General features: G+C 40.0%; 1 protein-coding gene across 1 annotated transcript in view; it reads left to right on the top strand.

The window, feature by feature from the left end:
- B3GAT2 (beta-1,3-glucuronyltransferase 2) overlaps positions 1-19,757 on the top strand; it is a 72,799-nt gene that overhangs the window by 28,221 nt on the left and 24,821 nt on the right. The window contains exon 2 of the mRNA XM_063096670.1: positions 18,025-18,169. Coding sequence (XP_062952740.1) covers positions 18,025-18,169 — 145 coding nt within the window. The remainder of the gene's footprint in view (positions 1-18,024; positions 18,170-19,757) is intronic.

Below are 19,757 nucleotides of genomic sequence, written 5' to 3'. Positions count from 1 at the left end.
AATATATGCATGTACTGAAACAATTTGTACCTCAAAACATGTACAATGAAAAAATAATTTTCTAAAAAGAGAGGAATATGGATGGTCCCCAACTTAAGATGGTTCAACTTACAATTTTTCAACTTTATGATGGTGTGAAAGTGATACTCATTTAGTAGAAATCATACTTAGTACTGTAAGGGCCGGCCCGTGGCTCACTCAGGAGAGTGCGGTGCTAATAAAAAAAAAAATACTTAGTACTGTAGTATTTAGGCTGTAGTACCCCTATGGCCATTCTGTTTTTCTCTTCCAGTATAGCATTCAATAAATTACATGAGATATTTAACACTTTATTATAAAATAGGCTTTGTGTTAGATGTTTTTGCCCAACTGTATGCTAATGTAAGTGTTCTGAGCATGTTTAAGGTAGGTGAGGCCAAGCTATGATGTTTGGTAGCTTAGGTGTACCTGTATTAAATGCACATTTGACTTACCATATTTTCAACTTAGGAAAGCTTTATCCCATTGTAAGTGGAGGAGCATCTATACCTCCCATGACAGCATAAGCTGATAATGAGAGGTGACTGGAGTGCAGACTCAGCATGGGAGCTGTGATGGGGAACGGTAGGAGAACTGTGGCAAACGGGAGGCACTGCTGAAAGGGACAGAGCCACCCATGCCACTGTTGCCATAATGGAGTTCTAGACAATTGTGCCACATTTTCAGAGAAGCCAAAAATTTTTGGATTTAAACAAGACTCAACTTAAAACAGGTAAACTCTGTGCTGGCCAAACCAAACTTTCCTGTAAGGCCACAAATGACAGCATGCTCCAGCTTGCAACCTCCTGTCCACAGCATGAATAAGAACATGGAAAGGGAGGGGGAAATTGACCCCAGCCCAGGGAGTAAGTCTGGATCATACCTGATAGGGGTGGACAAAGAGGGAATGGTTGCCTTAGGCACTTTTGACATGGATCTTTTTAAAATAATAGAGTTATTTTTAGAACAGTTTTAGATGTACAGGAAAATCAAGAAGATACTGGAGAGTTTCCATATGTCCCATCCCTAGTTTCCCCTATTATTAACATTTTTACATTAGTATGGTACATGCGTTACAATTAATAAACCAAAATTAACTAAAGTCTATTCAGATATTCTTAGTTTTTATCCAGTGTCCGTTTCTGTTCCAGGATCCCAGACAGGGTTCCACGTTATGTTTAACATCATGTCTCCTTAAACTCCTCTGGTTGTGACAGTTCCTCAGGTTTTTGATGACCTCGTGAGCTCTGAGGGGTACTGGTCAGGTCAGGTATATTGTGGGATGCCCCTCAATTGGAATTTGTCTGAAGTTTTTGCTCATGACTGGAATGTGGTTATGGTTTTGGGGGAAGAAGACCACAGGTGTAAAGTACCATTTTTATAACATCATGTCAAGAGTTCATACTATCAACGTTATTTATTTTGTTGCTCAAATTTTCCAGCTTTGGCCACTAGGAGCTGTTTCAGTTGGCAATGTTCCTTTGACACACCCCATCAATGTAGGTTTGTTTGTTTGTTTGTTTTGAATACTTCCTTAGCACTATAAGCTGATCCGGGCTTATTTTGTATATTTTCAATCCCAGTCCTGGAATCAGCCATTTCTCCAAGAATCTTTGATTTCTTTTATAAGATTAGAAAATACCACAGAGGAAAAGTGCCATTCTTATCATATAATATCAAGGGTACATACATACTGTCAAAACACTTATCACTGTTGATGCTAACCTTGACCCCCTAGCTGAAATAGTACTCATGAGGTTTCTTCACTGTAAAGTCACTCTCCCATCCACACTCCATACTGTGCTCTTCAAAAGAAAATTCCTACGTGCAGCCCACACCTAAGCAGTGGGGAGTTATGCTCCACTTCCTTGGGGGAGGAAAGGATATCTACATAAATTATTTGGAATTCTTCCATATGGGAGATTTGTCTATTCCCCGTTTATTTATTTATTCAACCATTTATTTACATCAATGTGGACTCATAGATATTTATTTTATACTTTGGGTTGTAATATAGTATTACTTCATTTTATTCAAATTATTTCAGCTTTAGCAAGTAGGAGCTCTTTCAGTGGACTCCTGTGTGCCTTTTACATGACCATATCAATGGGGGGGTGGTGTTTATTTTTGTTTGTTTTCTTTTTGAGTATTTCCTTACTTTCTGGCTCTGCAAGATACCCTAGACTCATCTTGGACATTTCCTGCCCCAGTCCTAGAATCAGCTACTACTATAAGTAGATTTGTTTCCTTTTATTGGAGCATGGATCTACGTGCTAGTTGTACTCATGGCTATTGGAGTGTCATTGCTTCTAGGCCCTCTCAGTTGACAGAGAAAGCAAATGTGAGTGTGTACACTGACCAGTGTATATGCACATCTCTATCAGTATTATCCATGCAGCCATCTCTATATCAAACTAAATATAGTTCATACTGATGTGTCCATCCCTAATCCATTACCACACGGAACATGCTAGACTCTACTCTTGCTGAGCTGTGAATTCTTACTCCCAACAATGAGAAACCTGACTATCAAAGTCCATCATCTGAAGTGGATCTTTTTTATGAAAGAATGCAGGGGAAATGCAGTGGAATGTTCCTATCAAGGACCTGTGGCCCTTCAATTCCTTTCTTGCTGGAAGATTTTTAGTCTTCCTGTCCATGCTTTAGGCTTAGTTCATGCTGAGGTCCTCATGGAAGCTCTGACAGATCCCAGATCAGGTCAGATTCTCTGCAACGTGCTCTCATGACATTATCTATTTCCCTTATGGCCCTTACCAGCATAAAAATCAACTAATTGCAATTAGTTGTATCATTGTTTTTTCTCTCCCTGAATGCTGGATTCTGAGGTGAGGACTTTGTCTGCCTTGCTCAGGGCTTAGCCCAGCACTGGACACACATTAGGTACATGATAAATATTTATTGCAAAAATGAAATAGGTATGGAAAAATGTTAGACTCAGTCTTCTACCCAATGATATAGGAGAAGGGTTGAGAATGTAGCATTAAGAACATTTCTGCTTTCTGGAATTTTTAGCTCCTTAAAATAACTTGCTTACGCACCTCAAAAGTTCATGCTATGGAGATGGCAGTGCATGGAAATCAAAGTAGGCAAAAAAAGATCCAGGACAATATAAAGTTATGTGACGGACTCTGTGGGATGAATAGCATTGAGTTGAGTAACAACTAGTTGAAAGAAATGACTGGTGAAATCAGTAAGAGGCTGGTGCAAGAAAGAGGAAGAAAAGAGCAGACATTATGTTCAATTTTCAAGCTTGTTCCAAAGAAAAGTATGAGTGTGTTGGATCATATAAATGTAGTTCTGTGCTGGAAAATATCAGATGTTTATGGATAATGAAATTGGAAAGGACCCTCATTTCCAAGTCATCACTTCTGTGTTTCAATTTTCTTCATATTTGCACTGCTCTTTCCTTTGTGTCTTTAGGTCATTGGGTCCTATTGGATTTGGTGGGTTTTGTTTGGCTTTTTTTTTTTTTTTTTTTTGCCACTGAAACTGTTAGTTTAAAAAACAGGATAAAGAATGCCACATTCTTATTGTAACTGTACTCCTTGAGGTTGCCTATAGCATTTTAAATTTTTGAGAATGAGGAACTTCATTTCTCCAATAAGATTTTAACTAGTGCCATATCTTCAAGGAAGCTAAAGGCATTCGTTTAACTTTTTCTGTTTTATTCTAAGGGCATTCTGATGATTGCCTACCTATGATCTTCTGGAATGTTCCAGACCCTGGAGCTGGCTGCTAGCCATCTCCAAAGGAGGGACCAAAAGGACACAGCTTAAAGCTGTAAAAAGAAAAGTTAGCTAAAGAAATAGAAGCTGGTTATTGGTAAGGGTCACCAGACCTGGAGTACACAGTAGTTAGCTGCCTCCCTCCTTTCTGAGAGAAGATGGTGATGTGATAAACACCAGCCCTGAGATAGTTTAAGCGGCATTTAGCCTGGAGCAGTGTGGAGATGCACCAGATGTATCTCGGGTATACTTTGTAGTGTTGGGTCTATGAAAATTACTCTGACCGTGAGTTTGGCTGGTTACTATTGCTATGCAAGTCCTATCCATTTAATTGGAAGTTGTGACAGGAGGAATAAAGGACAGAATATGACTTTGGTATTGAATGAATAGGAAGAGAGTGTCTTTGGAGGCCAGACCTGTCTGTAATATTGCAACTCTTATGTGAATTGCTTCCTCTCTGTCTTAATATCTGTTGCTTCATTCCAATCTGATTGGAGCACGTACCAGGCACCTGAAGCTGTGCCTGTTATGTAGCTACTATTTTGTGCTAAGAAAATAACAAAGCTTTTAAATGAGAATATTTTAGTTCTATGAAGGTACTTTTACTTTTAATAGTAATAGTCCTTGTTTCATTTTTTTCCCTTTCTCAGAAAAGAAAGTGGCTGCCAAGGAATCCTTAAAGAGCATAGATTGAGTGAAAAGGACACAGAACAAAGGACAAATCTCAGGGGTGAAATGAAGAAGTTCTGTAAATAGCCGTGCTATTTTCCTTTGAAATGCCTGGCACACTCTATATAGTATAGTGGCCATCGACGGAGGGCTGTGTAATTCTGTGATGAAGCGTTCTGCCCTGAATCTCAGCAGTACATGCATGGAGAGGGCATCTGGATCTTTTCAAAATTTTTAACTATTGAAATGACAAACTTTTTAAACTTTAGCATACTTGGACATGTAATCCTGCCACATCACCTGTATTCAGTTATTCATTACCTCACCTTTAAAACCCAATCCTCTGGAAAAATAAAACATGAACAAATGTTACTCTGAGCTGCTGTCAGAAATTTGGAATATGCTGAGAAAAACCTACATTTTCTAGCATGAAACTGGCACAGAAATGTGAAGTTTTGCTTCTTTGATTCACCTTGTTACCTAGAACCCATTCTGTATTCTGTGGGTAAAATCGTACACATCTTTCGCGGCCCAAGTTAAATGAAAAGTTTGCCACAAAACATGCTTAATTCCACTGGCTGGCCACCAAAACCAAAAAAATGCTCAATTTGTATGGCCATATTAGTTGTTCCTTTCCTAGTGGTCCCACAGATATAGTTTATTATTCTTTTTAATGGCATTTTTTTTTCCACCTTTAAAAAGATTTTTTTTTTTTTTTTTTTTTTGCCTTTTCTTTTATGGTGTGTCTTCCTCTTGATTATGACCAGGTCTCTTGCATAGCACAGGCACGTACTGATGACTTTTTACACCTGCGCCCACATTCAAATTACTACCTGGTATTTAAACACTTGTCAAGCATTGATTGGCACCTGCTGGGCACAACCTTGTGCACTCTCAAGAGGACACAGAAGTCTGGGATGGGGTCTGCTTACCAGTTTTTTTCATATTTGAAAATTTAATGCTCTGAGCAAAAGCAGTTTAGGACCTGAAAAATCATAGCCATTTTCAGGAAATACAAAAAGAAACCAACAAACCTACAGTACTATTTTTAGTGCCTTATAGACGTAAAGCCGTTCTATTAATTTTTTTAAAAATGTGTATTAGATTCAATTTGGTCTCTTTGAGTGTCTGTCATGTTTGATATATAAGATAAAAAAATGTTTTTATCTTCTGCTGTGTGTGAGGGAACAGGAGACTAAAGGCATGAGTTTTAGTAAATTTTGGGGGGTTTGTGCTACCTATGGGGAAGACCTAGGACAAAAAAGCATCGAATATTAATGTTGACTCAAGAATTAAATTACCAAAGTTTTGCTGAGAGAAATTAAAGACTTAAATAAATAGAGAAAGAGATCATATTTATGCATTAAAAGACTCAATATTGTTAAGATGTCATTCTCACAAAATTGTTACATAGATTCAATGCAATCCACATCAAAATTTGCTGAAATTGAAAAATTGGTTCTGAAATTCATATGGAAATGGAAAGGACCTAAAACAGTCAGAACAACTTTGAAAATGAAGGACAAAGTTGGAGGATTAACATTACCTGATTATAAAACTTATTATAAAGCTATACTAAATCAAGACAGTGTGGTATTGGCATCAAGGTCACCAGATAGACCAAGGGATCAGAACAAAGCATCTAGAAATAAACCTACACATAGACCAAGGGATCAGAACAAAGCATCTAGAAATAAACCTACACATACATGGACAATTGATTTTTGATGAAGATGCAAAGGCAGTTTAATTATCCCAGGACAGGCCACAGCCCCCTCTGTCCAGAAGCAGGCAAGAGAGCATGCCTGGGGTCCTAGGCAAGGAGACAGGGGCCACAATCCCCTCCACCTGGAAGCAGGCAACAGAGCATGCCCAGGGTCTTAGGCAAGGAGCCAAGGGCTGCAGCCCCCTCTGCCTGGAAGCAGGCAAGAGAGCATACCAAAAATACCACTTCCACAAGGCTGGCCCCCCAACAGCCACTGCCATAGACACTGCTGCCAAAAAAGCGGCTTGACACCACAGCAGTAGCTACAGCCACTGTGTAGGGACCCACAGGACACTCAACTACATTGATATGAGGAGAGTAACCAGCGGAGACTGGAAAAAGAAGATGACATCTCTCTCCTCAAAGCCCACTCCAGAGTAACAGAAGAAATGACTGATCTACCAGATGACCATATACATCAACATAGAGATACTAGAAATATGAAAACCTGAGAAAGTATGACACCACCAAAAGAATACAGCAGTTCTCAAATACCAGGCCCTATAGAGCAAGTAACTCTTGAAATGACTGAAAAGGAATTCCAAGAAACAATCTTAAGGAAACTCACAAGAGATGTGACAAGATTCAATCAGACAACATCGTGAAATGAGAAAAAAAATTCCAGGATATTAAAGGGGAAATGTACAAAGAGTTTAACACCTTAGAAAAGAATGTAGCAGAACTCATGGAACAGGATTTACTCAATGAAATAAGAAACACAACCAAAAGCTTAAGCAGCAGGCTAGAACAAGCAGAAGAAAGAATTTCTGATCTCAAATATAGTCTTTTAGAAATAACCCAGGTGGACAAAAAAAAAAAAAAAAAAAAAGAATTTAAAAAATGAAGAAAATCTAAGAGAGCTAGCAGACAACCTTAAGTGTACAAACATTTGAATCATGGGTCTTCCAGAAGGGGAGGAGAAAAGAAAAGGAAAACCTATTCAACAAAATAACAATGGAAAACTCCCCAGGTATAAGGACAGACATGGACTTTCAGTTTTGGGAGGCTCAAAGATCCCCAAACGGATTCAACCCCCTAAAACTTCTCTCCAAGACACATTATAGTCAAACTGGCAAAGCTCAAAGACAAAGAGAGAAAAAAAAAAAAGAAGCAAGAGAAAAGCATCAAGTCACCTATAAGGGAGCCCCTCTCAGACTAACAGCAGTCTTCTCAATAGAAACTCTACAGGCCAGAAGAAAACGGAATGATATATTCAAAATACTGAAAGAAAAATGCCACCAGCCAAGAATACTATACCCAGCAATGTTATCCTTCAGAAACAAGAGAAAAGTAGTGTATTTTCCAGACAGACAAAAGCTCTAGGAGTTCACCACCACATGTCTTTCCCTACAAGAAATCTTCAAGGAAGTCCTGCATCTGGAACCTAAAAACAATATTCTCTCCCATGAATACACAAGAAAATAAAACCCACTGGTAAAACAAAAATGCAAATGAGAAAGAGAAGGAAACAATCTTACCACCACAAAAAGCCGTAGTGACAATGTAATAATGCCCCTAATTTATTTCTGATTTTAGTAATTTCGGTCTTCTGTCTTTTTTCTTGGTCAGTCTAGATAAAAGTTTGCAAATTTTTTTGGTCTTTATAAAGAATCAACTTTAGGTTTTGTTGATTTTCTCTATTGTTTTTTAATTTTCTATTTTGTATATTTCTGTTGTAATCTTTTTTATTTCTTACTTATATTTCCTTTTGGTTTACTTTGCTCTACTTTTTCTATTTTATTAAGATAGAAGTTTACATTATCAATTTGAGGTTTTTCTTTCTAATACAGGTGTTCACAAGTATAAATTTTCCTCTGAACACATCATGAGCCCTGCATATCCTAAATTTTGATATGTTGCACTTTGATCTTTATCTCAAAGTACTCTCTAATTTCCCTGTGATTTTTCTTTTTGCCCATTGCCTTTGGGAGACTGTTGTTTAATTTCCACACATTTATGAGTTTTTTAAATTTCCTTCTGTTGGAGTTTCAAGATGGCGGCGGCTGCGGCGGCTGGCGCGGAGTAGCTGAGGTGGAAAAGGTGGCCACTGGGCCTCAGGCAGCCGGGAAACTTGTGGACCTTCCTCTGGCCATCTCTTAAGGAAGGACTGCTGCTGCTGGCCGGTCGTGGGGGCTCAACGCCACTTTGCCCCCGGCAGGAGAGGCTGCCTCATTTACCGGCAACAGCTTTGAAGTGTGGAGCAGGAAAAGAACTGATTCTTAGCTGCAAAAGCGAGTCTTGAAACAGGGAACACGGCGCCAGGGCTGCTGTGGATGCAGCCAGGATCCCGGAGACTGGGGCCGCACTGAAGGCGGCCAGCTGCCCTATTCAGGATTCGAGGTTTCAGGCCGGCATTAAAGAAGATTCCTGGGAGTGCCCGAGCGGCGCCGCGACTGAACAGCCCGAGGCGGCAGCGCCGAGAACACGGAAGGCAACAAACCAGAGACAGAGAGAGCGCCCGACCTGGCACAGCACTGTGAGTGATCCCTGGCATAGCTCTGTTCGGGGGGTGGTTGCCCACCCGGCTCCCGCCTGCACCACCAGGCCACTCATTGCCCCAGTGCTGCCTCCATTTTCCCAGGTGCGGGCAGCTCCGCCCTGATCGGCCATCACTGAGCCCATTTGCTTGGCCTGGCGCGGGGCTTTCCAGACCCTGCGGGCCGGCCTCCTCTCCCACTCCCTCCGCGGTTCTCTGGCGGGGCTGGGGGTGTGGGGCGTCCCGACCAGTGTTGGGAGGGCTAGGAAATACGGGTGGGCCGACTGTCACTCCACCACACCCTGGACTCCGGCCCGGTAAACTTCCTGTTACTGGGAGGCAGATACCATCTCTGCGACCACCAGTTTGGAAAAAAGCCTAACGAATTTCTGGTTGGGAATAGTGTGGTAGGAGAGTTCCCAGGTCCGCTAGAACCTGCCGGAGAGCAGGCTGCAGGCGGGCACTAGACTCGGTTTATACCGGCGGGATACAAAGGTGAACAAGACCCGAGAAAGATCTACACAGTGCTACAAAGGCACCCAGAGAGACCGGTCGTCTGTGCCTAGCAGAAACCTGGTAGACTTCCTGGGCGAGGCGGTGCTGAGCAGGGTCTTGAAGGCCCAGCTGATAGACGAGGGGTGCAGAAGACACACCCCAGCCCAGCACAGTGTGCACAGAGGGGGGAGACGTGCGGCCAGGGAGGCGGAGACTCGACAGAAACCACACACCCGGTGGGGTCGCCACTGCACGATCTAACAGCCTGGACCAGAGCACACGGAACGGGGAGAAGTCCTGTACAGAAAGTGAAAGCTCAACAGAGATCACACACCCTGTGGTGCGTGATCCACCAGCCCAGCAGAGTACAAGCTGACCAGAAAGGTGGATCCCCGGAGAAGCCCAAGACCCGAGGCAACCACACACACAAGACACTAGAGGCCAACTGAGCAGTCACGGCGGGAGCCATACCAAATTGGCAACCACAGCAACATCCTAGTTAGTCATTAGTCTCAAACCGGTGGACTGTGAAACCCCCTGCCACAATGAATAAACACCAAAAAAAAGACACCAGAAATACAAAAAATCAAGAAAGTACACCACCAAAAGTTAATAAATCTCATACTCTAGATCCTATAGAACAAGAAGCCCTTGAAATAACTGACAAGGAATTTCGAGTGATAATTCTAAGGAAACTGAATGAGATACAAGAAAACTCAGCTAGACATCATGATGAAATGAGGAAAAGTATACAGGATCTGAAAGAGGAAATATACAAGGAAATCAATGTCCTGAAAAAAAATGTAGCAGAACTTGCTGAACTGAAGAAGTTATTCAGCGAAATAAAAAACACAACGGAGAGTTTAACCAGCAGGCTTGTCGAAGTTGAAGAGAGAACCTCTGAACTTGAAGATGGGCTGTTTGAAATAACACAAGCAGACAAAAAGAAAGAAAAAAGAATCAAGGACATGGAAGAAAATCTGAGAGAGATATCAGACAACCTCAAGCGCTCAAATATCCGAGTCATGGGTATTCCAGAAGGGGAGGAAAATGGAGATTCCATTGAAAACATATTCAAAAAAATAGTGGCAGAAAACTTCCCAGGTATAGGAAAAATCACAGATCTTCAGATCCAGGAAGCTCAACGATCTCCAAATGTATTCAACCCAAAAAGGCCTTCTCCAAGACATGTCATAGTCAAATTGGCAAAACTCAGAGACAAAGAGAGAATCTTAAAAGCTGCAAGAGAGAAGCGTCAAATCACCTATAAGGGAGCCCCAATCAGGTTAACATCAGACTTTTCATCACAAACCCTAAAAGCTAGAAAGGAATGGGATGATATTTTCAAAATACTAAGAGACAAAGATTGCCAGCCAAGAATACTCTACCCTGCAAGGCTATCCTTCCGAAATGAGGGGCAAATAGTATATTTCTCAGACAAACAAAAACTGCGGGAGTTCACTACCACAAGACCACCCTTACAAGAAATCCTCAAGGGAGTACTGGGTTTGGTTCCTGAAAAATAACTACCACTGCCATAAAAACCTAAGAAAAATCTAAACCCGCTAGTACAATAAAAATGGCATTCATGAAGAGAAAACAAGCTAACAAAAACACTATCTACAACCTAAGGAACCAACAAACAAAGAAACCAAACAGTAAATCAGAAAGCAAGGAACAAAAGACACCTAAGACAACCAAACAACCAATAAAATGCTAGGAATAAATCAACACCTTTCAATAACAACTCTTAATGTTAAAGGCTTAAATTCCCCAATTAAAAGACACAGACTGGCTGACTGGATCAAAAAGCAGGACCCAAATATATGCTGCCTACAAGAGACCCACCTCACCCATAAAGATTCACACAGACTAAGAGTGAAAGGATGGAAAAAGATTTACCATGCAAACAGAAAAGAAAAACGAGCTGGAGTGGCTATTCTTATATCTGACAAAATAGACTTTAAACTAAAAACCATAAAAAGAGACAATGAGGGACACTACTTAATGATAAAAGGACTGATCCATCAAGAAGACATAACAATCATAAATATGTACGCACCCAATGTTGGAGCAGCCAGATTTATAAAACAAACTCTATTAGACCTAAAGAAGGAAATAGACACTAATACCATAATAGCAGGGGACCTGAACACTCCACTGTCAATATTAGACAGATCATCTAGGCAAAGAATCAGTAGAGAAACACAAGATCTAAACAAGACTCTAGACCAATTGGAATTGGCAGATATCTACAGAACATTCCACCCAACAACCTCAGAATATTCATTCTTCTCATCAGCACATGGATCATTCTCCAGGATAGATCACATATTAGGTCACAAATCAAGTCTCAATAAATTCAAAAAAATTGGAATTATCCCATGTATCTTCTCAGACCACAATGGATTAAAACTAGAAATTAATAACAAACAAAACTCTGGAAACTATACAAACACATGGAAATTAAACAGCATTCTACTTAATGACATATGGGTCCAAGAAGAAATCAAGCAGGAAATCAAAAAGTTTATTGAAACTAATGAAAACAATGATACATCATACCAAAACCTGTGGGATACTGCAAAAGCAGTATTGAGGGGAAAATTTATTGCATTAAATGCTCACTTCAGAAGAATGGAAAGATGGCAAGTGAACAACCTAACACTTCACCTTAAAGAACTAGAAAAACAAGAACAATCCAATCCTAAAGTTAGCAGACGGAAAGAAATCATTAAGATCAGAGCAGAACTGAATGAAATTGAAAACCAAAAAACAATTCAAAAGATCAACGAATCAAAAAGTTGGTTTTTTGAAAAGATAAATAAAATTGACAAACCATTAGCATGGCTAACAAAAAAAAGAAGAGAGAAGACTCAAATAACAAAAATTAGAAATGAAAAAGGCGATATTACAACTGATTCATCTGAAATACAAGGAATCATTCGAGACTACTATAAACAACTATACACCAACAAATTTGAAAATCTGGAGGAAATGGATAAATTTCTGGACACACACAAGCTCCCAAAACTGAACCGTGAAGACGTAGAAAATTTGAACAGACCAATAACAATAAAGGAGATTGAAGCTGTTATCAGAAGGCTCCCAACAAAGAAAAGCCCAGGACCAGATGGATTCACAGCAGAATTTTACCAAACATTCAAAGAGGAATTGACACCGATTCTTTACAAACTATTCCAAAAGATTGAAACGGACGCAAATCTCCCAAACTCATTCTATGAAGCAAACATCATCCTGATACCAAAACCAGGTAAAGATATAACCAAAAAAGAAAACTACAGGCCGATATCCTTGATGAATATAGATGCAAAAATCCTCACTAAAATACTAGCAAACAGAATACAGCAACACATACGAAAAATTATTTATCACGATCAAGTGGGATTCATCCCAGGGATGCAAGGTTGGTTCAACATACGCAAATCAATAAATGTGATACACCATATTAATAAACTCAAACACAAGGACCATATGATCATCTCTATAGATGCTGAAAAAGCATTTGATAAAGTTCAGCACTCATTCATGACAAAGACCCTCTATAAGTTAGGTATAGAGGGAAAGTATCTCAACATAATTAAAGCCATATATGACAAACCCACTGCCAATATCATCCTGAATGGGGAAAAGCTGAAAGCTTTTCCTTTAAGAACAGGCACTAGACAAGGATGCCCACTCTCACCACTCCTATTCAACATAGTGTTGGAAGTACTAGCCAGAGCAATCAGAGAAGAGAAGGAAATAAAGGGCATCCAGATTGGAAAAGATGAAGTCAAACTGTCCCTGTTTGCAGATGACATGATCCTATATATCGGACAGCCTAAAACCTCTACAAAAAAACTGTTGGAATTGATAAATGATTTCAGCACAGTAGCAGGATACAAAATCAACACACAAAAATCAGTAGCATTTCTTTTCTCCAATAGTGAACATGCAGAAGGAGAAATCAAGAAAGCCTGCCCATTTACAATAGCCACCAAAACAATAAAATACTTAGGAATTGAGTTAACCAAGGATGTGAAAAATCTCTATAATGAGAACTACAAACCACTGCTGAGAGAAATTAGAGAGGATACAAGAAGATGGAAAGATATTCCATGCTCTTGGATTGGAAGAATCAACATAGTGAAAATGTCCATACTACCCAAAGTGATATACAAATTCAATGCAATCCCCATCAAAATTCCAAAGACATTTTTCTCAGAAATGGAAAAAACTATTCAGACATTTATATGGAACAATAAAAGACCACGAATAGCCAAAGCAATGCTCAGCAAAAAAAATAAAGCTGGAGGCATAACACTACCTGACTTTAAGCTATACTACAAAGCGATAATAACCAAAACAGTATGGTACTGGCATAAAAACAGACACACTGACCAATGGAATAGAATAGAGAATCCAGAAATCAACCCACACACTTACTGCCATCTGATCTTTGACAAAGGCACCAAGCCTATTCAGTGGCGAAGGGACTGCCTCTTCAGCAAGTGGTGCTGGGATAACTGGATATCGATATGCAGGAGAATGAAACTAGATCCATACCTCTCACCGTATACTAAAATCAACTCAAAATGGATTAAGGATTTAAATATACACCCTGAAACAATAAAACTTCTTAAAGAAAACATAGGAGAAACACTTCAGGAAATAGGACTGGGCACAGACTTCATGAATACGACCCCAAAAGCACGGGCAACCAAAGGAAAAATAAACAAATGGGATTATATCAAACTAAAAAGCTTCTGCACAGCAAAAGAAACAATTAAAAGAGTTAAAAGACAACCAACAGAGTGGGAGAAAATATTTGCAAAATATACATCTGACAAAGGATTAATATCCAGAATATATAAGGAACTCAAACAACTTTACAAGAAGAAAACAAGCAACCCAATTAAAAAATGGGCAAAAGAGCTAAGTAGGCATTTCTCTAAGGAAGATATCCAAATGGCCAACAGACATATGAAAAAATGCTCAACATCACTCAGCATCCGGGAAATGCAAATCAAAACCACATTGAGATACCATCTAACCCCAGTTAGGATGGCTAAAATCCAAAAGACTCTGAACGATAAATGCTGGCGAGGCTGCGGAGAAAAAGGAACTCTCATACATTGTTGGTGGGACTGCAAAATGGTGCAGCCTCTATGGAAAATGGTATGGAGGTTCCTTAAACAATTGCAAATAGATCTACCATACGACCCAGCCATCCCACTGTTGGGAATATACCCAGAGGAATGGAAATCATCAAGTCGAAGGTATACCTGTTCCCCAATGTTCATCGCAGCACTCTTTACAATAGCCAAGAGCTGGAACCAGCCCAAATGCCCATCATCAGATGAGTGGATACGGAAAATGTGGTACATCTACACAATGGAATACTACTCAGCTATAAAAACGAATGAAATACTGCCATTTGCAACAACATGGATGGACCTTGAGAGAATTATATTAAGTGAAACAAGTCAGGCACAGAAAGAGAAATACCACATGTTCTCACTTATTGGAGGGAGCTAAAAATTAATATATAAATTCACACACACACATACACACACACACACAAACCGGGGGGGGGGGGTGGGGGAAGAAGATATAACAACCACAATTATTTGAAGTTGATACAACAAGCAAACAGAAAGGACATTGTCGGGGGGGAGGGGGGGAAAAGAAAAAAAAAATAAAAATAAAAAAATAAATAAATTTCCTTCTGTTATTGTGGTCAGGGAATGTATTTTCCATGATCTTAGTCTTTAAAAAAAAAAAAAATTGTCCCAGGACAATTAGATGCAGTTGGAACAATTAGATATCCATATATAAAAAAGAAGGAAGAACAAATAACTTCAATCAGTTGCTCATACCTTATATGAAAATTAGCTGAAAACAGATTATAATCTAAATATATGACCTAAAATTATAATACTTCTAGAAAGAAGGAGAAAAGTCTAGAGGCCTTGGATCAGGCAAAGATGTTTTAGATCAAAACCAAAAGCATGATCCATAAAAGAGCAAATTAATAAATTGGACTTCATCAACACTAAAAACTTCTGTTGTTCAAAAGCCTTGTTATGAGAAAGAAAAGATAAGCCACAGACTGGGAGAAAATAAATAAAATCATATATCTGATAAAACATTTGTATGAAGAAAAATAAATAACTTTCAAAACTCAATAGAAGAAAAACCAATTTTAAAAATGGACAAAAGATTTGAACTGACTTTTCACCAAAGATGAGACACAGACGGCAATAATTACATGAAAAGATATTCAGCATAACCAGTCATTAGAAAAATGCAGATTAAAACCACAATGAGATACTAATGCCTATTAGAATTGCTAAAATTGAGGACTGACCATACCAAGTGTTGGTGAGATGTGGAGGGACTGGAACTCTCATACACTGCTGATGAGAATATAAAATGACAAAACCACTTTGGAAAATAATCTGGCAGTTTCCTAAAAGGTTAATGTACTCCTACCATGTGATCCAGCGATTCCATTCCTAGGTATTTATCCTCCCCACAAAATGAAATTCACACAGACTTGTGCACAGATATTCATAGCAGCTTCATCTGTAACAGCCAAAAGCAAATGTCCATCAGCAGGTGAACGGGGTGAACAAATGGGGGTATATCCATACAATAGATCACCATTTGGTAATAGGAGGGAGTGAACTACTGTTACACATTACAGATGGACAGATCTCCATATAATTGTATCTAGTCAAATAAGCCATATTTACACACACACACACACACACACATACACACATACACACACACTCACACACCATGCAGTATGATTACATTCATATAGAATTCTAGATAACGTACGCTAATGTAGTGACAGAAATGAGAGCAGTGGTTTTCTGAGGATGGAGAATGTGGAGAGGGACTGGAGGGATGGGTTGAAAAAGGGCATAAGAAAACTTTTGGGGGTGCTGGATACATTAATTACTTTCATTGTAATGATAGTTTCATGGATGTATACATATGTCAAAATGTATCAAATTTTACACTTTAAAAAGGGCATTTTATTCTATATCAATACAGGTTGAGCATCCCTAATTTGAAAATCTAAAATGCTCCAAAATCAAACTTTTCGAGTACTAACATGACGCTCAAAGAAAACGCTCATTGGAGCCTTTCAGATTTTGGATTTTCACATTAGAGATGCTCAGGTGGTTAAGTATTTGCAGATACTTACCCCCAAATCCAAAACACTTCTGGTCACAAGCATTTCAGATAAGTGATACTCGGCCCGTATTTCAGGGGTCCCTAAGACCACCCACATGTTTGGTCATTTACTAGGACTCATAGCACTCAGTATAGAGTTGTGCTCATGGCTGAGATCAACTTCAGTGACACAGTAAGGATACACAGTTGGCTCAGTGAGGGAAAAAGACACCAGGCAGGGTCTGGAGGAAGCCATGCGCTGGCTTCCTATATTCTGTCTCTCCCATGAGGGATCTTACAGAACAGCGAAAATGTAGCCACAGGTGCACAATGTTAATGCCCAAGGAAGCCCATGTAAGACTCAGAGTTGAGGGTTTTTATTGAGGGCTGAGCATGTAGGCACCCCTTGCCCACTGAAACTTCAGATGCCTGGAAGGAAAGCAGTTGTTGAGTGCCCCAGGCAAAACAACCGTATAGGTGTAGGAAATGCTTCCAAAGCCGAGTTCCCAGACATCAGCCAAGGGCCAGCCATGCAAGCAGGCCTTGCTAAAGATAACAGTCTCAGGCTGCTTCACTGCTTTTTGCAGTCAGTTGTACCTCAGTAGAGCTTTTCAAAAAATCATCAGCGAAGTCAGTGTGAGCCAAACAAGACAGTTGTAATTAATTTATTGAAAAAATGATAGAGACTGTAAAAGTAGTAAGTTCAAATTTGAGGGAGCCTAATGCCACGAGATCTTCATTACCTGGAATACTTCATGCCCTTAAATCCTCTTTTTTAAACAAGATGGGATATTGATAGTAAGTAAATTGGGATGCTTGACTAATGGGAGCTTTTAATTACTTTCACCTCTTAATAGTATGATTTTCATTTCAACTGTATTGGAAAATCTTTACCAACTATATCATTTTTCTTCCTTTCATAAAAAAGTCCTTGATTGATAATCATTATTTTAACCACTGGCTAACTGATCATGACCCAGTTCAGTTCTATAGAAAGTAAAAGGTAAAGCATTGGTGTTGAAATTACAATGACTTCGACAACAGGACCGCCTCATGCAGCCATGTCCAAGTCTAGTGTGGCACAATTGCCCTTGAAAGGCAGGCAGATTTTTGGGGTGCGTGGTTTTCTTTGGTCACTCTGGAGGATGCCTAGTGTCTGTTTTGTATCCGTATTTCATTATTAATGTCCCCAGCCAAGATTTCTCTATTGTCTATAGCAGTAAAAAAATTGGGAGAAAGGACATTCCCGTGGCTCCTCTGAGTGGAGTTTTTGCTCTTATTAATGAAGTTTCCTAAAGGGGAATTACACCTCACTTCAGGAGATGCCAAGTATTGTTTAAAAGATCCAACTTTGAAACAAATTGAAAATATTTGATAGTTATAGCTTGGCTTCAAATAAGTGATGTTCAGGTATGGACACCCACTTTATTTCTGCTAAGCCTTGAGCCACCAGCTGAATTTATGACCGAGTACAAAGCCTAAGGTTCTGAGCAGCCACGCGGTAATGAATCAGGGCAGTGGTCTATCAACAGAAGGGTTCTGTTTGGAAACCTTCAGATCTCACCACCACCCCCCTCTCATTTCTTCTGCATAGATCACATTCCTTTTCTTCCTTTTTTTCCTAAGGAAACTTAAAGCACACCTCTTTCCCCCTTTTATAGATGCGAACCACGCGCAAGGTTTCTGTCTGGCCAGTGGGCCTGGTTGGTGGGCGACGCTACGAACGTCCCTTGGTGGAAAACGGCAAGGTCGTTGGCTGGTACACCGGCTGGAGAGCAGACAGGCCTTTTGCCATCGACATGGCAGGTGAGGCGTGCGGGTGGTCATTCGGTCCTGCCTGATTGTTCTTATGATGCTCCCAGTGATGACAGCTCACGAGAAGGAAGCTTTAAGAGACCAATTTGGATAAAACCTGGATCATGTTATATTCAGCAGATGAAATATTTAACTGAGCCTTCAAAATAGGCTCTTTGGTTAATTCAAGTTGAAATTGTTTTGGGGGGAGATTAGAAAATGCCCATTCTGTTCCATTTTGTCACCAGTCTATACCTTTATACAACAAACATTCATGCGCCGGGTACTGGGTTGGGAATTGGGGATTCAGTGGTAAGATCTGGACCTGGCCCCTGCCTCCCAGGGATCTGTTAGCTGGAACATTTTGGTATCTCTCTCTAGAAGACCGATATATTAAAACATATCACTTGTTTATTGACAAATTTAATAATATAAAATTGAAAAATAAGTCATTGTAATGCTTATTGATAAATTTAGTGCTTTATTGATACACTTAATAGCTAATATAAAATTGGCTTACTGGTTTTTCAAGCATTTATTAACTTTGAGTACAGCTATCTTTTAAGATTTTTATTCCATGACCAGCCAACTGAATTGAATTAGACCTATAGTAGACCACAAGTTCTAAAATGCTTCCTTCTCATAAAGTGACTCATTTTCTGTGGGTTATGTAAAATGATGCCTCCAATAACTGTGGAAGAATACAGTTTGAAACATGAGGCTTGTAGCAAAAAAAAAAAAATCACTGACATCTGTAACCTAGAAGATGAAGGCAGAAAGGCTTCAGAATCAATTTCATCAATCTTGGGCTCTGATGCACAGCTCCGTCGGTCTGCCAGCCTGTGCTTATTCAGTCTTTTGTGCATATTTCAACTGCAGTCAAAGGCTCTATGCTCAGAATTCTGATGGGATGAAGGCTGTGTTTCGAACTGGATTCATCACTTTTATTCTGATTATGCTATAAATTTGAGGGACAAGATTATGGAGAACACTAGGAGTAAATTGGGGACAGAGCCCTCATGGTTGGCAGTGTGGCAGTCTGTCACACTGTCTCACGGGAGAAGACACACTTGGATGTTTTTACTCAATGTTTAACAGACATTTCCAGGCTCCAGCTTTGTGAGACTGTGTGCCATGCTCTCTTACCCTCAGCACAGTCTAGATCTCTCGCCCTTCCCTGACCACCTCCTCCCAGGCCCCCTCTCCATTCCCTGATCTCTCCATCCCTCTCTCCATCCCTCTCTCAACCCCAGCTGCACCCTTCAGTCTTCAATTCTTGCAGCCCCGGGGCTGAACTGACTTCTCAACCAAAGCATTTACCTGGAGGCAGGTGCAGAGGCACGTGAGCCACACTGGGAAGGGCCTGACGACACTCAGAAGAGGCCTTTCTTCAATCCAGTCTGAGACCGTGGCTCTGAAAACATAAGGCTGACCACAAAATATCTATAGAAAGTCAGGCCTCTTGCTGACTGCAACTGTACCCTTGAGCAGAAATTTTAGAGAACATTAGGGAAAGTCCTTCTGCTTCTCTGGGACTTCGTTTCCTCACGTGTGCAATGAGGCAGTTGCATGAGATGACCACCCATGTCCTCTAAAGTAG

This window comes from Cynocephalus volans, chromosome 5, assembly GCF_027409185.1.
Source record: "Cynocephalus volans isolate mCynVol1 chromosome 5, mCynVol1.pri, whole genome shotgun sequence".
Lineage (NCBI taxonomy): Eukaryota > Metazoa > Chordata > Mammalia > Dermoptera > Cynocephalidae > Cynocephalus > Cynocephalus volans.
Note: the sequence above shows the minus strand (reverse complement) of the source record. Positions and strands in the feature narration are given on the sequence as shown.